This window comes from Neolamprologus brichardi, chromosome 7 (assembly GCF_056152115.1).
Source record: "Neolamprologus brichardi isolate AB-2024 chromosome 7, ASM5615211v1, whole genome shotgun sequence".
In the NCBI taxonomy this organism is placed as follows: Eukaryota; Metazoa; Chordata; class Actinopteri; order Cichliformes; family Cichlidae; genus Neolamprologus; species Neolamprologus brichardi.
The window spans coordinates 6,586,216-6,600,310 of record NC_142110.1 but is presented as its reverse complement, the minus strand read 5'-3'; the positions used below and the strand labels follow the sequence as shown (position 1 = coordinate 6,600,310).

At 38.8% G+C, this 14,095-nt stretch overlaps 1 protein-coding gene across 1 annotated transcript; it reads left to right on the top strand.

Moving 5' to 3' along the window:
- The first annotated feature begins 740 nt into the window (after positions 1 to 740).
- Positions 741 to 13,345, top strand: cd44b (CD44 molecule (IN blood group) b). Its single transcript, XM_006789562.3, has 8 exons — positions 741 to 1,104; positions 7,644 to 7,809; positions 8,214 to 8,356; positions 8,477 to 8,536; positions 10,152 to 10,454; positions 11,169 to 11,243; positions 11,375 to 11,453; positions 11,584 to 13,345. Exons 1-8 carry the CDS (start codon positions 1,032 to 1,034, stop codon positions 11,774 to 11,776), a joined length of 1,092 nt encoding a protein of 363 aa, XP_006789625.2. The 5' UTR covers positions 741 to 1,031; the 3' UTR covers positions 11,777 to 13,345.
- Positions 13,346 to 14,095: the final 750 nt, after the last annotated feature.

Genomic DNA, 14,095 nt, shown 5'->3' with positions numbered 1-14,095 from the left:
CAGTAACCTCAGGTGGCTTTATCCATCATCCTGATGAAGTGAAATGTTAAACCTAAAGATAGATTTGAGACAGGTTCCTCATGATGGTAGTGAAACCTCTAGTTGTTGAGATAGCACCACACATTGTTCTGCGTTAACAGGCACCATTGCATGAAAAGTGAAAAGTTTCAAGGTGCTTTCTGTACGCAGATTTTTAATAAAGTTGTGTCTTAAACACATTTCCGTTGATGGATCTGTATCTTTGCAGTGTTCAAGGCAAATGTCAGACAGAGAGAGAGAGAGAGATAAAGGTGCAGTAAGAAGTTGAAGCTGATGATGAGGTGTGTCTGTGAAATGGATTTGACCTCTTATAATTGGTCACGCAGGCACAAAAAATAGACATAGAGACAGAAAAAGTGCAAAGGAGCACAAAACACAAAAGAAAGCAAAAAAAATCTGATGACAATAGAGTGAGGATTAAAGAGAAAACAGATGGGCTCTTTTAAAACTGTCAAGAACACGAAAAGGGGAAGTTGGGGGGGGTGCTAGGAGACAAGGCAGCGGAGCGTTAGGGAAGCAGGGAGAGGATAAGCAGCCAGACAGAAGAAGAGATGACGTTCATCTTATTCATTGCAAACTGTAGAAACGGGAAGCAAGTGAGAGGAAGAGAGGGGGGGGGTCTGTGTGAGGTGGGGCAGCAGGGGGGTGGGGCAAGTGTGGGAGAGGCACAAGGGTGTGTGCTCAAATGAATCACTCTTCTACGTGGTGTGCCACTGGTCTCTCAGGCAGAGAATCGAAAAGTTGGGGTAAAATCTGAGTCAGCTCCACCAGCTACCAGACACTCACAGCAACTCTCCTCCACAGCACCAGGTTTCTTCTCCGTCTCTCTTTTCTGTTCTCTTACTCATTTGCTCTCTTTTACTCTGACACACACCCACACGCACAAACACACACACACACACCAACCGTCACTCCTGGCTGAAAGAAGACGGGACCACAGGAGAACTGTTAAACACCTTTGCTGCTACTCACCCAGCTCATCAGCAATCGCAATGCCCAAGATGTGGACGCTTATCTTGGGGGTCATGTTGGGATTACTGGCCTCCTCCAGGTCAGAAATTCAAGGTGAGGAGATTGTGCCTTTTCCCAGTGGATTTCCCTTTGTATGGGGATTTTTTTTTTTTCTTATTTTGCCTAAATTGTACCGGTCTCTCAGGCAGCAGGAGTTTCTGAAAAGATTTTAATCAGACACTGTTATTACTCTGTGGAAAAAGACACCACTTAAAAGAAAGAGACTCTGCTCTGCTGCTTGTAGAATGCATGTGTAGATGCCGGCGAGACAGTGTGAGCAACACCAGCACAGACAGTCTGGCAGTCCGAGACTCCTGATAGACACAAAGGAGATAAGCGCTCTTGCTCACTCTCTGTTCGCACGCTGGCAAGTGAACCTTATCGGGGTTTTGGATGACCAGTTTAGCTTTCAGAAGCTTTAAAGTAGAAGCAGGAGGAGATTTTTTTTTTCTTTGCTGCCACGCTTAATGGTACATCCTCTAACACAAAGGATGTAATCACCCTGGCAATGTCTCTCTGTCTGTCTCTTTTTTCTTTGTCTCTGTCACACATGCTATTTCTGTGTAAGGTTTTGATTGGATTTGTTGCTTGGAGCGGTATATCTCAGGAGGTGAAGCTGGTACAGAATCAAACAGGTCTGGGGCTTGTCTGGCTTATTCTCTCAGGAGCTGGTGGTGAGGTTGTTCATAGAGACTGCCTTTGGCACTGCACCAGAGAACAATCAACACCAAGACATGAATTTGACCCGGATTTGAAGGCAAATATGAGTCTACCTACCTGAACCGCTCATGTATGTGAAGTCAAGTGCATGTAGGAAGGAGGAGGGGGGTGGAACCACTTTCCCCCATAGTGCTTCAACATGTGTTTGCCCCTCAAGACTCGTTGTGGATTGTGTAGCTGTGAGCTGCGTGCATGTGTGTCTGCATCTGTATCTCAGCGTCTGAGTGTCAGAGTAATTGGTGTCTGGAAACTTAAGTGTCCTGCAGTGGTTACTACTCATCCTGATCCAGACAACATCTTTTTTGCCACAAGCACAGAAATGAGAGCAGGTCTTGTGGACCAGTGACCACCCCAGACACCCACAAGATATCTAGATAGTTTTAAAGATAGTTATTGCGTGGCTTCAGGAAATGGTCCTGTGAAGATTTATAAGTAATATATCATATAAATAGTCCATAGTAATGGCTGCAAATGCCCTAAAGGCTGTCATATTAATTTTTTACCCAGCATTTCATGTAATTTATTTGATCAGTTTAAATATATAACTGCATGGCCTTTTGCCAGGGATGCAGTAAGACCCATATTTAGATTGAATCAAATCTATTGCTGCTTTTCAATAATTCATCCAGCGGTGAGAGTGTGTGAAATATTTCCTATGTGATCATTCGTAAATATCTATCAATAGGTAAAGATCGATAATTGATCCTAATGAAACAATAAGGCACTCAGTTAGAGAAACACTGTAGCCTTTGTTAAAGAGCAAGAGCAGTCTCCATAATGTACATGGTCTTGGCCTAAAGTGGATTGTGGCCGAGTATTTGCCTCTTTGGATTAGAAACCCCTGCTTCGGTGCTCATGTTAGGTTTTGAGGTGAAGGATGGTCAAAGCCCCAGCGCAGGCACTCACAAGAGGGCTTGTAATTTGTAGGCTCTGAGTACCACCAGACACGTGTCTCTTCCACCAATATAACCTCTGGTATGAATGAGTTTCCGTGTCCATGCATCATTACAGTTTGTTATAAGTCTTAGAGTTGCTCGCCTTTTTTTTCCTGTTGTTTTGCATGTTTCAACCTTCCTATTAGTATGTGCCCTCTGCTCTTTGTCTTTCTTTTATGCATCAAAGTCTTTGTTACAAGCGTGCTTTCTTAGAAAAAGTTCTATGCGCACAGGTAATCTGTGGTTCAGCTGAAACTTGCACCACACAGGAAATGGAAATGTGAATAATACTTGAATCTGAGATTTTGAGAGATAAAGTATGTTATGCCTTTGCAAAATTAGGAAATAAGGTTGATGTGGTTCTCGTTTGCCGAGTGAAGCTAGGCTAACATTTCATTAAAACAAAAAGAATAACTGATGATAGTTATTTCTTGACTTTTAGAGGAAGCTAAATGAATTTCCCTGTTACATCATACAGTTTGTAAGCTAAGAAGTGACTTCAACTTACTTCCCATAATGTGAGACAAAGGGTTTTGTTTTTTCAGGAGTAACAGAAAGCTCTTGAAAAAAGCTCAAGTAAAACTCTTGAATGAAAAATAAAAATGTGAGTATTCATGAAAATGTGTTTAAAATTTATATTTCCTCTTGCAAATGTATCAGTTTGATGGTTTATACGTCTGTCAGCCAATCAAAAGGACTTCTACAAGAGGTAATGTGGTGCTTCCGCTTTTTTAACTTTACTTTTCAACTTTATTTATTTGTTTTTTATTTAGATTTAAAGTTTAGAAAAAGGCTGTGAAAGGGTATGAAAGTACACCTGACAGAGTTGATCAATCTGATAAATATGGTATTTTTGTTGAGAAAGGGAAAATGAATTGGGTAGGTGGTGCAGGAAGCCTGGAGGTGGGAAAGGAAACGACAGTTTAGAGTGAAAGTCAGATAATAACAGCCCTTGTGACCTTGATTTTGTGTTCTTGTGTGTTTGTGTGTGTGCATGCACACAGGCATATTTTCATAAGAGCTTGTGTTTCACCTGTCCCACTGGCCCATTGGACCTTTGTTGTGACGAATGGAGGGAAAGACGCATCTGCTGACAGAGCAACTTCACTTTAGTGTGAGAATGTAGGATACTGGAGCATTGTGGGAGCTATGACCTGAAGGACCCTGTCTCATAAATAGCTGATGAATAAAATGGATGTTAATGTGGTCGTGGGACACGTGCAGCTGATTTTCTGTTCAAGCATTGAATTCCCACATATAAATTAATATTTTTAGAAATGTTGTCATACTTTATGTGCAAGGTTTCATTACTTATCTCACTTAGGATCACAGGAGGCTGGAGCCTATCTCAGCTGTCACAGAGTGAGAGGAAAGGTAAACTCAGGACACACCGCCAGTGTGTCACAGACCTCTCAGTGAAAAAGAAAAATACGGCCAGTATAGAATCACAAATCAACCTGTCGTGCATAAATTTGGACATGTAGCTCCACACAGAAAGCCCCCAGCTAACCACAGTGTTCTTGTTGTGAAGTGCCAGCGCTAACCACTGCACGACTTTGCTGCTTCCCTTTTCAGTAAAGTGCACCTCAGAAAATGTGGATAAGCGAATAAAAATAAACACAACCCGTGTGCGTGTGTTTCTGTTTTCCATGGCGTGCCACGTGAAACCAAGAAGAAATTATCAGTGACTGTTCCTGCGCACGTGTGTCTGTGATGCGCTTGTCTGTTTGCGCACCTGTGCGCAGGGGGCAAATTGTACTTTATTGCTGCCCTAGAAAAGACAAGCTGAGAGTAATGAAAGAAAACAAGACGGAATGAGAGAGAGCAGGAAAAAAAGTGAGGGTTGAGAGTCAGGCTTGTCAATTACTTCAACAGCAGCTGGAGGTTTTGGCAAGAAGCTGTGCTAAAGCTCTCTTTCTCTTAGGCTTTGTATCTACAGACTTCACAGTCTCCTTGGTTTCAACTCCATTAGGTGACAATAGAGCCTTTGGGAGAGTCAGTGCCTTGGCACAACAGGTTTCTGGGCTGTATAAAAACAGCCATGACTGTTCTCTCTGCATACTAATGATTACTTCTAAGATTCATGTCAGCCTCTTTTTCATCGCACAGAGCCATGCCCGCTTTGATCTCTCTGGGCAGGGCAGTTGTGTGTTTTTGTGAGAAACACAGTGTGGCAGCAAATGTTGAAGTTCTTTCAGGTGTGTGTGCATATGTGTGAAAGTGAGAGATAAAAAAGTGGTGGTGGCGAGGGAGTTAGCGAGGGCAAAGATCAGAAACTGCTCTGCAATAAAAGTTGCACTGCTTTTTTTTTTTTTGCCTAACTGCTTATAACAGCAGAGATCTCAACTTCCGTTTGTTGCTAGTGCTCTGTTTACTCATAACAGCCAGTGGAAAGTGGGTGGACCTATCATATCTGGTGTTTTATAAGACTCCTGTCTTTATTTCAAGGAGATAAACATGCTGTCAATGCTATCAAATTAAAAATAACATTTTTTTTTAAAATTTGATAGCATTTAATATGCTATCAAATTAACCCTTAAGAGCCCAGACCTATTTCTACTTTCATGAAAATTACGGGGGTCTTATATCAAATGAATCATATATAACCAAGTCTCTAAGTGTAAAGAGGCAGTGACACCAGTGTCACTGTGGGTCCTTAAGGGTTAAAAATAACATTTTTATATGCATCTCAATGTTTGGAGTGGAGAAAAGGAAGATTACACTAAAGCAAAATTAATATTTGTCTTTTTGGTAACTCTTTACAGTACGGTTACATGAAAAATTGAATGATTAACAGGTTCTCTTATCAAGCATGACTTAGAATCAAGTTGTTTTAATGAAAAAGATTTATGAGTTATATAACTTTATAGTTTAATGCTGGTTAATGTTTGCAGATACACTCCCTAATCATTGAACATATTGACATTAGGCTACTTATGGGCAGTTTAGGCCAAATGATTTGCAGATGCAGACATCACATTTTGCTTCACTGATAAAACATAAAATAGAATAGGAATCTGATTTATGATTATTGCTGCTACATTAAGCACTGCATCAAGAGATACTGTTAATCTGTGCACTCACGTCACTATGAAAGATAAAGCTTGATTGATTATTGATTGATTGATTATTAATTTATTTCAATTAATAATCATCAAGCTATGGTTGATGAGGTTTCACATGATGCTTTTCGATACATTTTGAAGAATTTATGTAACTTAGATATTTCCTGGTAGTATGTCTTTTTCTGTTTATATACTGCAATATAAGTCTCAGAAATCCTTACAATTATTCTTTATTGCCTCTAAATAAACAACTTCACTAATATTTTTCATAGTACAGCAGAGGTGTTCAACTCTAGGCCTCAAGGGACGGTGTCCAGCAGGTTTTAGATGTGTCCTTGATCCAACACAGTAATTTAAATGGCTAAATTGCTCTTCAACATGTCTTTAGGGTCTCCAGATGCCTTGTAATGAACTAATCTTTGATTCAGATGTGCTGACCCAGGGTGAGATCTAAATCCTGCAGGACACCAGGCTTTGAGGCCTGGAGTTGGAAACCCCTGTACTACAGCTAAAATGTGATCTGGTTTATTTCATGTTGTAATGATTGCAGGAGAATTGTATTGCTGTATAAAGACATTTTTTAAAGTTTAAACCTTTTTACTTTTTTACTCCAACTAACAAGGAAGGTGTGGTCTCATTTTTAGTTTTGTGGAACAGTTTCAACAGGTTTCTGATCGGCTAACTTTGGTTATTGCATATTTCTCCTCCAAGAGACCCATTTTCTCTGAAGGAAGGAACAAGGAGCAACAGTATGATCAGTTTTACGCTTTCACACTTGACTGCAGGAAGTTAAGATAGTAAATCATGTGCGTCATTTTCCTGTGTGATGTGTGATTAAGGCATTATGAAACCTACCATGGCAACAAATTTAAACAAGCATCAAACAGAAGAAAAACAGAAAAAAAAATTCCGCACATGAACAACATGGATTTAAAGAGATACTGCATTCGTATTTTGTGAATCTTGCTGCACAAATCTGCCTATCTTTTTGTTGTTGTTGTTCTTTAGTCTGAATCAGCTGTTCAGGCTTTTGTTTCTCATGGTGTTGATGATTATTTTGATGTTGACATTGTAATTTCTCATAAACAAAATTTCAGGCTAACTTTCAAAAACTTACACAGGATTTTTTGTATGCAAGTATCTCCCTCATTCTCAGTCGTGCTTATGGCAGGAAAATCTCCAGGTGCTTAAATTCTAAAATTGATTTTTTGCCAATACCAACGGTTACATTGTGTGTTTGTGTGTGTGTGTGTGTGTGTGTGTGTACACCGTGCACCTGTGGCTCTATGACAGGAGTAGCTATGTGTACACAAACTTCTGTTAGCTCATTGCTCATTTGCTAACCCTCGTTTGCATGTCAGCATCACAAAGTTTGCTTCATCTTGCTGAAGACTCACTTATACAAATTACCTCACACGACACAGAACACATAGTGTGTGGTACTCTGTGACACTTACTTCTTTTGTGGATTCATTGTAAGGACATAAAGCATGTTTATGCCAAAAAAGTGTTCTTTTAACGAAGCGGTTACCTAATGATGTTTTTGTTTTGTTTTGTGTACTTTCCAGGCGTAGGAAGCATACATTGTGATGTGTGAACTCTTAAGCTAAAATCTATAGTTGTGGTTGTTTGTACTACCTTAGTCATGATAAGTATGTATACAAAAATATTATCATTATTATCAGTAGTGTAAGTATTGTTAGTCTTAGTAGTTTATTATTGAATTGCGATTCATTTGATTTGCTGTAATTTTCTCCAAATCCCTTCACCCAAATAACAAGTCTTCTCTATGTGTTACTGCAAGTGGCCTGCGTAGTGAATAGAGATCAAACCAGTAAAACCGATTCAAATTTTTTTCTGTTTCTCCCTGTAGTGACTCTCCGAACCTGCAGCATTGCTGGAGTTTTCCGGGCTGAAGGAAATGAACGTCACTCTTTGGACTTTGACATGGCTGAACAAGTGTGTAAGCAACAGATGAGCACCATTGCAACCCCGGAACAAGTCCTGGAGGCCTATAATGCAAAATTGCAAACCTGCAGGTGCATCAACAAGCATTTTTCTAAAAATGTGTATTTGTATTCACCGTTACGAGCTAAATTGTTGTAACTAAAATTTATTTTCTTCCTTCTCGGATCCCCCCTTTTTGGGGATTTTTTTTTTTCATTTTTGGTTTTGATTTTGCAATATAGACCCTAATTTAAATCATGTGATGCTTTTGGGTCCTCTTGTGTTTTTTTTATGTGTCCCTTTAGCTAAAATGTGCACAAATAAAAGTTACCACCATTGACCATCCTTCAGTTGAGGAAACCACCTTCCCATCAACTCTATTAGTTGTGGGATGTGTTTTAGCATGATTTAATTTGATAGAGTGCATCCACCATTAACAAATGTACAATCATTTTAATATCAGAATATTACTAACAATATTATTGTATCTGTTTAGGAACGGCTGGATGAGCAATATGAGCATCGCCATCCTCAGACACAAGCAGCATGAAAATTGTTCACGGAACATGATTGGTTTAATTATAAATACAAAAGTACAGCCTGATGAGAAATATGATGTCTACTGCTTTGATGAAAATGGTAACTTTACCAAAATGAATTAAGCTGTTACCCAGCTGCAGTCAAACAATAGCATACAAATTGTCTTGTAAGTTTTCAGTCTAGATTTAATTGAACTTGGCTTTTTGGTGATGTTTTCAGCTGGATCAGAGAAGAACTGCACCAAAGAATTTGATTTGAGAAAACTCAAAAATCCACCAGGTAAGCAAAGTAAACCCATCCCCTCTCTCCTTGCTTTAACACATCTGGCATCCATAGTTTAATAAGGAGAGGTTATTTGCAAAAAGTGAACGTGAACATTTTTTATGATACAGAATTTAATTAAGAAATTTGGTGATTAGCCTCTGATGCTTCATCACAGCAGAACAGAATCCCATTGGTGAAAGGAATTAGGAGAGGAACCCTCAGAGTGTAGAAGCTGGTGGTGATGAAGATGAAAATGAGGTGGTGAGGTGTGGTTCTGAGTGACCAGGGTGAGGAGGAGATTGGGAGGAGGCGGGTTGCATTAATCAAAGTCTGAAAGGCAGAATGACAGAAGAGCACTGAGATTTAAAGCATACCTATGGAATAAGGGTGGGATGTCACTCAAGTTCACATGTATGTAGACAAGTGAATACTTTTGACAATATAGTGTATAATGACAAAATTCATATTAGTAATGCTATATAATGGTGAAGGCTAAATCATTATTGCCCTGTATGATAATCTGTATCTGGAATGTACGATGAACTCAAGAACTGTTTAATTAGGTACAACTGTTCACCTGGCTGCCCATATCAGTAATCACATGGCAGCGACTCAGTGGATTTAGACAGGCAGAAATTATAAAGATGAAGTTCAAATTGAATGAAGGTGGAATGGTTGCTGGCATCAGACAAGCTGGTTTTCTGGGATTTTTCCACACAACTATTTCTAGGGTTTACAGAGAATGGTCTGAAAAATATAAAATATCCAGTGAGCGGCAGTTTCCCTGGGCAGAAATGTCTAGATGATGTCAGAGGGCAGATGAGAACAACTGCTTTGAGATGGTAGGAAAGCAACATAAAAACCAAGGAATGCACAGCACATCAAACCTGGAAAGAGATGGGCTACAGAAGCAGAAGAACACCCCACGTTCCACCCCTGATATTTTCTTGGCACTCTGGGTCCTTTGGTACCAATTGAGTATTATTTAAACACCACAGGCTACCTGAGTGTTTTTGCTGCCCATGTCCATTCTTTTATGACCACAGTATACAGATCTTCCGATGCCTGTTTCCAGCAGGATAACGTAGCATGTCGTTAATCATCTTAATCTGGTTCCTAAGGATGGCAACGAGGTCACCAGTCACCGGATCTCAGTCCAATAAAGCACTTTTGGGATGTAGTGAAACAGAACAATAGAATAGAATGCCTTTAATTGTCACAATACATTTTGGCATATATCATTAGCATCCAAACATTCACCAATTTTTCCACTTATCCGGTTAAAGGCACTAAGGAGCTTGAGACCATCCCAGCTCCTATAGAATGAGAGGCAGGATACATGTGTGAATGTGGGATATCATTAACATGGAAGATCATTTTGTAGCATTGCATAATTATTTGAAAAACTGTAAGCAAAGAAAATTGAAATCCTCAAAACAAAACGAATATTCTTCTTGCTTCTTGCTAAGTCACTTTAAGTTACTTTTGATGTCCATTAATACTCAATATTATCAAAGTGATCCCAGAAGAAAAAATGTAAAAATCGTGTTTCGTTATAACCAGTAAACCATGCATGACTCTTTCTTTTCTGATTCCTCCCTGCATCCTGAAAACCCAACATCAACCACAGTTAAAACGAAGACAACTACACCTGAAGCTCTTGAAGATGAGGCAGACCCAACTCTACCAACTTTTAATACTACAGAGGATTTCTTTAAAGGTCCTGATGCAGAGACTACTGAAGAGACTGAGACCATCAGTATGAGTACATTTCCAGTCCAGTCCACTTCCAGTCCTGCAGAAATCGACAGTGGATCAGGGGGGGTGTCGAATGAGTTGGAACAGTTTACAACAGTTTCAACAACTAAGGAAATGCAAACTCCTCTTGGGGATGAGACAGAGAGTCATGACGAATATTCTTCCACAACAAAATGTAAGAAAAACATACAGCTCAAAACTCAGAACAAAGAGTTTTGTATATGAATGCAGTTCAGTTCAGGATTGAGATGTACTCTTCATGATTTTGATCATCTATACTAAAAAAAAATATAATGACAGCATAATGCTTTGTCATAGTATACAAGGCCTATTTCTCCAAGAGACTGTATTGAACTCAGGTCATGTGTTATTTGCCCTACATTCTTCTATTTTTGTATATTCCAAAGATAGAATAATGAAAAATGATAATGTTTAATTTCAATAATGTCAAATTGTTTATAATTTTATAACTTAACATAGAAAAATACTGTCATAATGCACCATAATGACATCTCATGCAACAGGTCTGGGGATGGCTAAAGTAAGTTTTAGAACTTAGGATGCCCCCTTGTGTTAGTTTGAGTTGTACAATTTAATTTGCTGAAGGCACTGACACCTTAACTCAAATAAGTTTAATTAAAGGCCTAATAACGGTACTATAAGTGACACTTTGGGAGAGATAATGCAGAGGGGGAAACAGCTTTATTGATATTTCTGCAGTTTATAGTATCTAGTAATGCACGCCAGTCTGGTCCACTCACAGAGAAAAGGAAATTAAATGGGAATGGTAATATTTAAGACATATTTATTTTTGAGACATCTATATGCCAATAAATGGCTTATTTTTAGGATGATATAAACTGAATATCTCTTGTTTTGTTGAAATCAGTGCCCCCAAAAGATGGCAAAGGCCGCAAGGCAGTTTCTACTGAACAGCCGAAGTCACAGAGTGACAGTGACTCAAGTAAGCAAATTATTTCACATATACCATATAAAGAGTCATTGCAGCTATGCAATACTATGCAATCCTATTTACACTCTGGACTGACAGTGATTTTTACCCCTTTTAATCCTAACTTTTATGTCTCCTTCTAGATTGGATTGTTATTATTCTAGTGATTGTGGCAGTCATCATTATTATTCTTCTATGTGCAGCTGTCGCCAAGAGAAAAAGGTATGACTTGGATTACCATCATAATAGGACTGACAATTAACACCTAGTAAAACACCCCTCTATATACTACACAGTGAGGCATTGCAAAAACTGTCATTAATTATATATGTATCTAAATGTGCTTTTGCAGCTTGTGCGGCAAGACGCAAACCCTGATGATCACAAAAGACACAGGTGAAGGCAACGGAGCAGCGGCATCTGGCTCCCAGAACCAGGAAATGGTGACCCTCATGAGCAAGGAGAAGGTCCAAGAGAACGGCAACACGGAGGAGTTCACTGTCATCACTCTGGGAGAGTCGACAGATAAAGAGCAGCTGGCATGAGGGATGAGCGCATGCAGACAATAGTCAGCTAGAGGAGGAGTGTCAAAGTGAGGAGATGATCGAGACAGTAGATGGGTGGGGGCAGGGGCTCCAGTTTCTAGGGGATAAAATTGCTTTTGGTGGCAAGCACTGAAGGGTGTTACAGAGACTGTCTAGCTGAGGCTTGGCTTCAGTACTCCAGTGGGTCTGAAGCAGCTGCTTCTAGGTAGGACCGTGTCTTTTACGGGCAACATTTTGTCTGGTAGCGCAGGCTGAATGTTGCTCAGGGGTTGTAAATGTATTTTTTGTTAGTTTTCGCGTTTGTACATTTGTATGCTTTATTGATGATAAAGCCATAGGCGCAAGTGTTTATAGGGGGCATGAGGAGTGACAGCAAATTTAGATAATGTTCACCTCTTTTAGATAAGGTGGATCCCAAAATTTGCAATTCAGCCTAAATGGAAACGATGAAATCAGCAATGAGAACTGATTTACCTTCTTTAACTTACACCAATAATGTTAAGCCACCAGCCCCCCAAGTATTTAATTTATTTTCTTCGCTATTGTTAATGGCTTGTGTATATTTCAAACATTTCCTGAGAACTGAAAAGTTCTTTACCATGTTCAAGAAAACTGGGGATGTCACTACCTTAATTTATGCAGCTTTTTCTTGATCTCTGTATATAAAGTATGTATATTGAAAATGACTTAGCAATAGCTCCACGTGTCTTTTTGTTTGTTTTGTTTTTTATAGTAAGGGTTTAGTACCTGTTTTAAGGAGGTTTCCGAGGGTCATTTAATTAGAAGCTGTATCTCAGAAAAACACCGAGGATGCAATTATGAAACAAATGTGATTTTGCAATAGTCAAAGTTAATTTAAGGCATCCAAAATTTATGCATCACTGAAGTCAGTTAAAATAATGTACATTTATACTGAGTTGCAAATATGAGGATACCTTGATGTTATCCTGAGGATAAGAAGAATCATAGTAAAGATGTATCCATACTATATACACAGTGTGTACATTCATTGGGGCTAAAGGACAGCACAAAAGAAACAATTTGACTCTATCTATAGCACATTAACCATTTCCAATGCCAAATTTGCCACACGAGTGACAGGTGCTTGCCTTTGGATACTGAACCAAATTGCACATAATAACATATGCTTGTACTGTATGTGAAAGGTTGTTTCAAGAGAAAAAGACTGCAACAATACTGTCTATGTGTTCCCAAGAGAGGGGTTTGTACTGATGACACTTATGTGCTTTGCTCAAGCCTGATGTGCCAGTTGCTCAAACATGTAAACCAAATGCTGCATTCTTTTCTACTGACCTTCTCAAAGCTAAAATATACATTGTTTCCTATCGAGATCCATTCCTGTCCGCCAACCTTTTTTTGAATTGTAAACAGATTTAGGTTTGTGAATTCCTCCTTTTTTCTCTAAAATGATTTGCTTTGAAGAGAAGTAGCAAATGTATTAGAGTAGCCAGCTTTATGACAGAATAACGCATGTCTTTGAAATAATTTCTAAAGTCTTGAATTAAATAATAAATGTGTACATAAACAGATTTGCTGGAATGGGGTGTTCCCTCTGTAATTACTGTTGCTTTTTGTGTAGTGACAAAGGGAAGCAATCGATCGGTGTAGCCAGAAAGGAAATGCAAGTGGTTACACTGCGCTGCATAACAGGAAGAGAAGTTTCCATGGTACCAGGACTGTGACGAGAGAACATGTTTACACAGAAGTCAGAAAGAGAAAAAGACGGCCATTTTGAAAGGCAGAGAAGGCTTCTTTCCTGGATTAAAATGCAAGCAGTGTAGTCACAATGACAACAGAGAAGTATTACTGTTTTTTGTCATGCATTTATTGCACAGTACACTGTCTAATTCACTGACACTGATGGATAATGGAGAAGCCCTTGAATCAGAATTAGTTTTAATAGTTAGCGAGGGGTGGTTCATCTATTTACAGTGTTGTAAAGTATTTGCCCCATCCTGATTTCTTTTTTTTTTTTGCATATTTGTTACACTTGCATGTTTTAGATCATAAAGCAAATGTTAATAACAGACAAAAATAGCCTGAGTAAATATTAAATGTCGTTTTTAAACAATGATTTCTTTTTTAAGGGGTAAAAAAAAAAATTCAAACCTACCTGTACATGTAATATCTTTTTATTAGTCTATGTTCAAATACTAGACAGAACAACTTGATTACTTTTTTCATATTTTATTTACCCAGCCCGCAAATAATTTTTTAATGTCTTTTCCCATTAGAAATACTGATACAGGCCAATGAAAATTTCAGGCTTTTATCTTTATAGTCCTTGAAAAGTAAAAT

What these genes read in the sequence shown, in the direction of transcription:
- cd44b (XM_006789562.3), top strand. Translation starts at nt 1,032, where the DNA reads ATGCCCAAGATGTGGACGCTTATCTTGGGGGTCATGTTGGGATTACTG. An exon ending in CTACTGCTTTGATGAAAATG is followed by an intron (nt 8,357 to 8,476) that starts GTAACTTTACCA and finishes TGATGTTTTCAG; the next exon opens with CTGGATCAGAGAAGAACTGC. An exon ending in AAAACTCAAAAATCCACCAG is followed by an intron (nt 8,537 to 10,151) that starts GTAAGCAAAGTA and finishes CATCAACCACAG; the next exon opens with TTAAAACGAAGACAACTACA.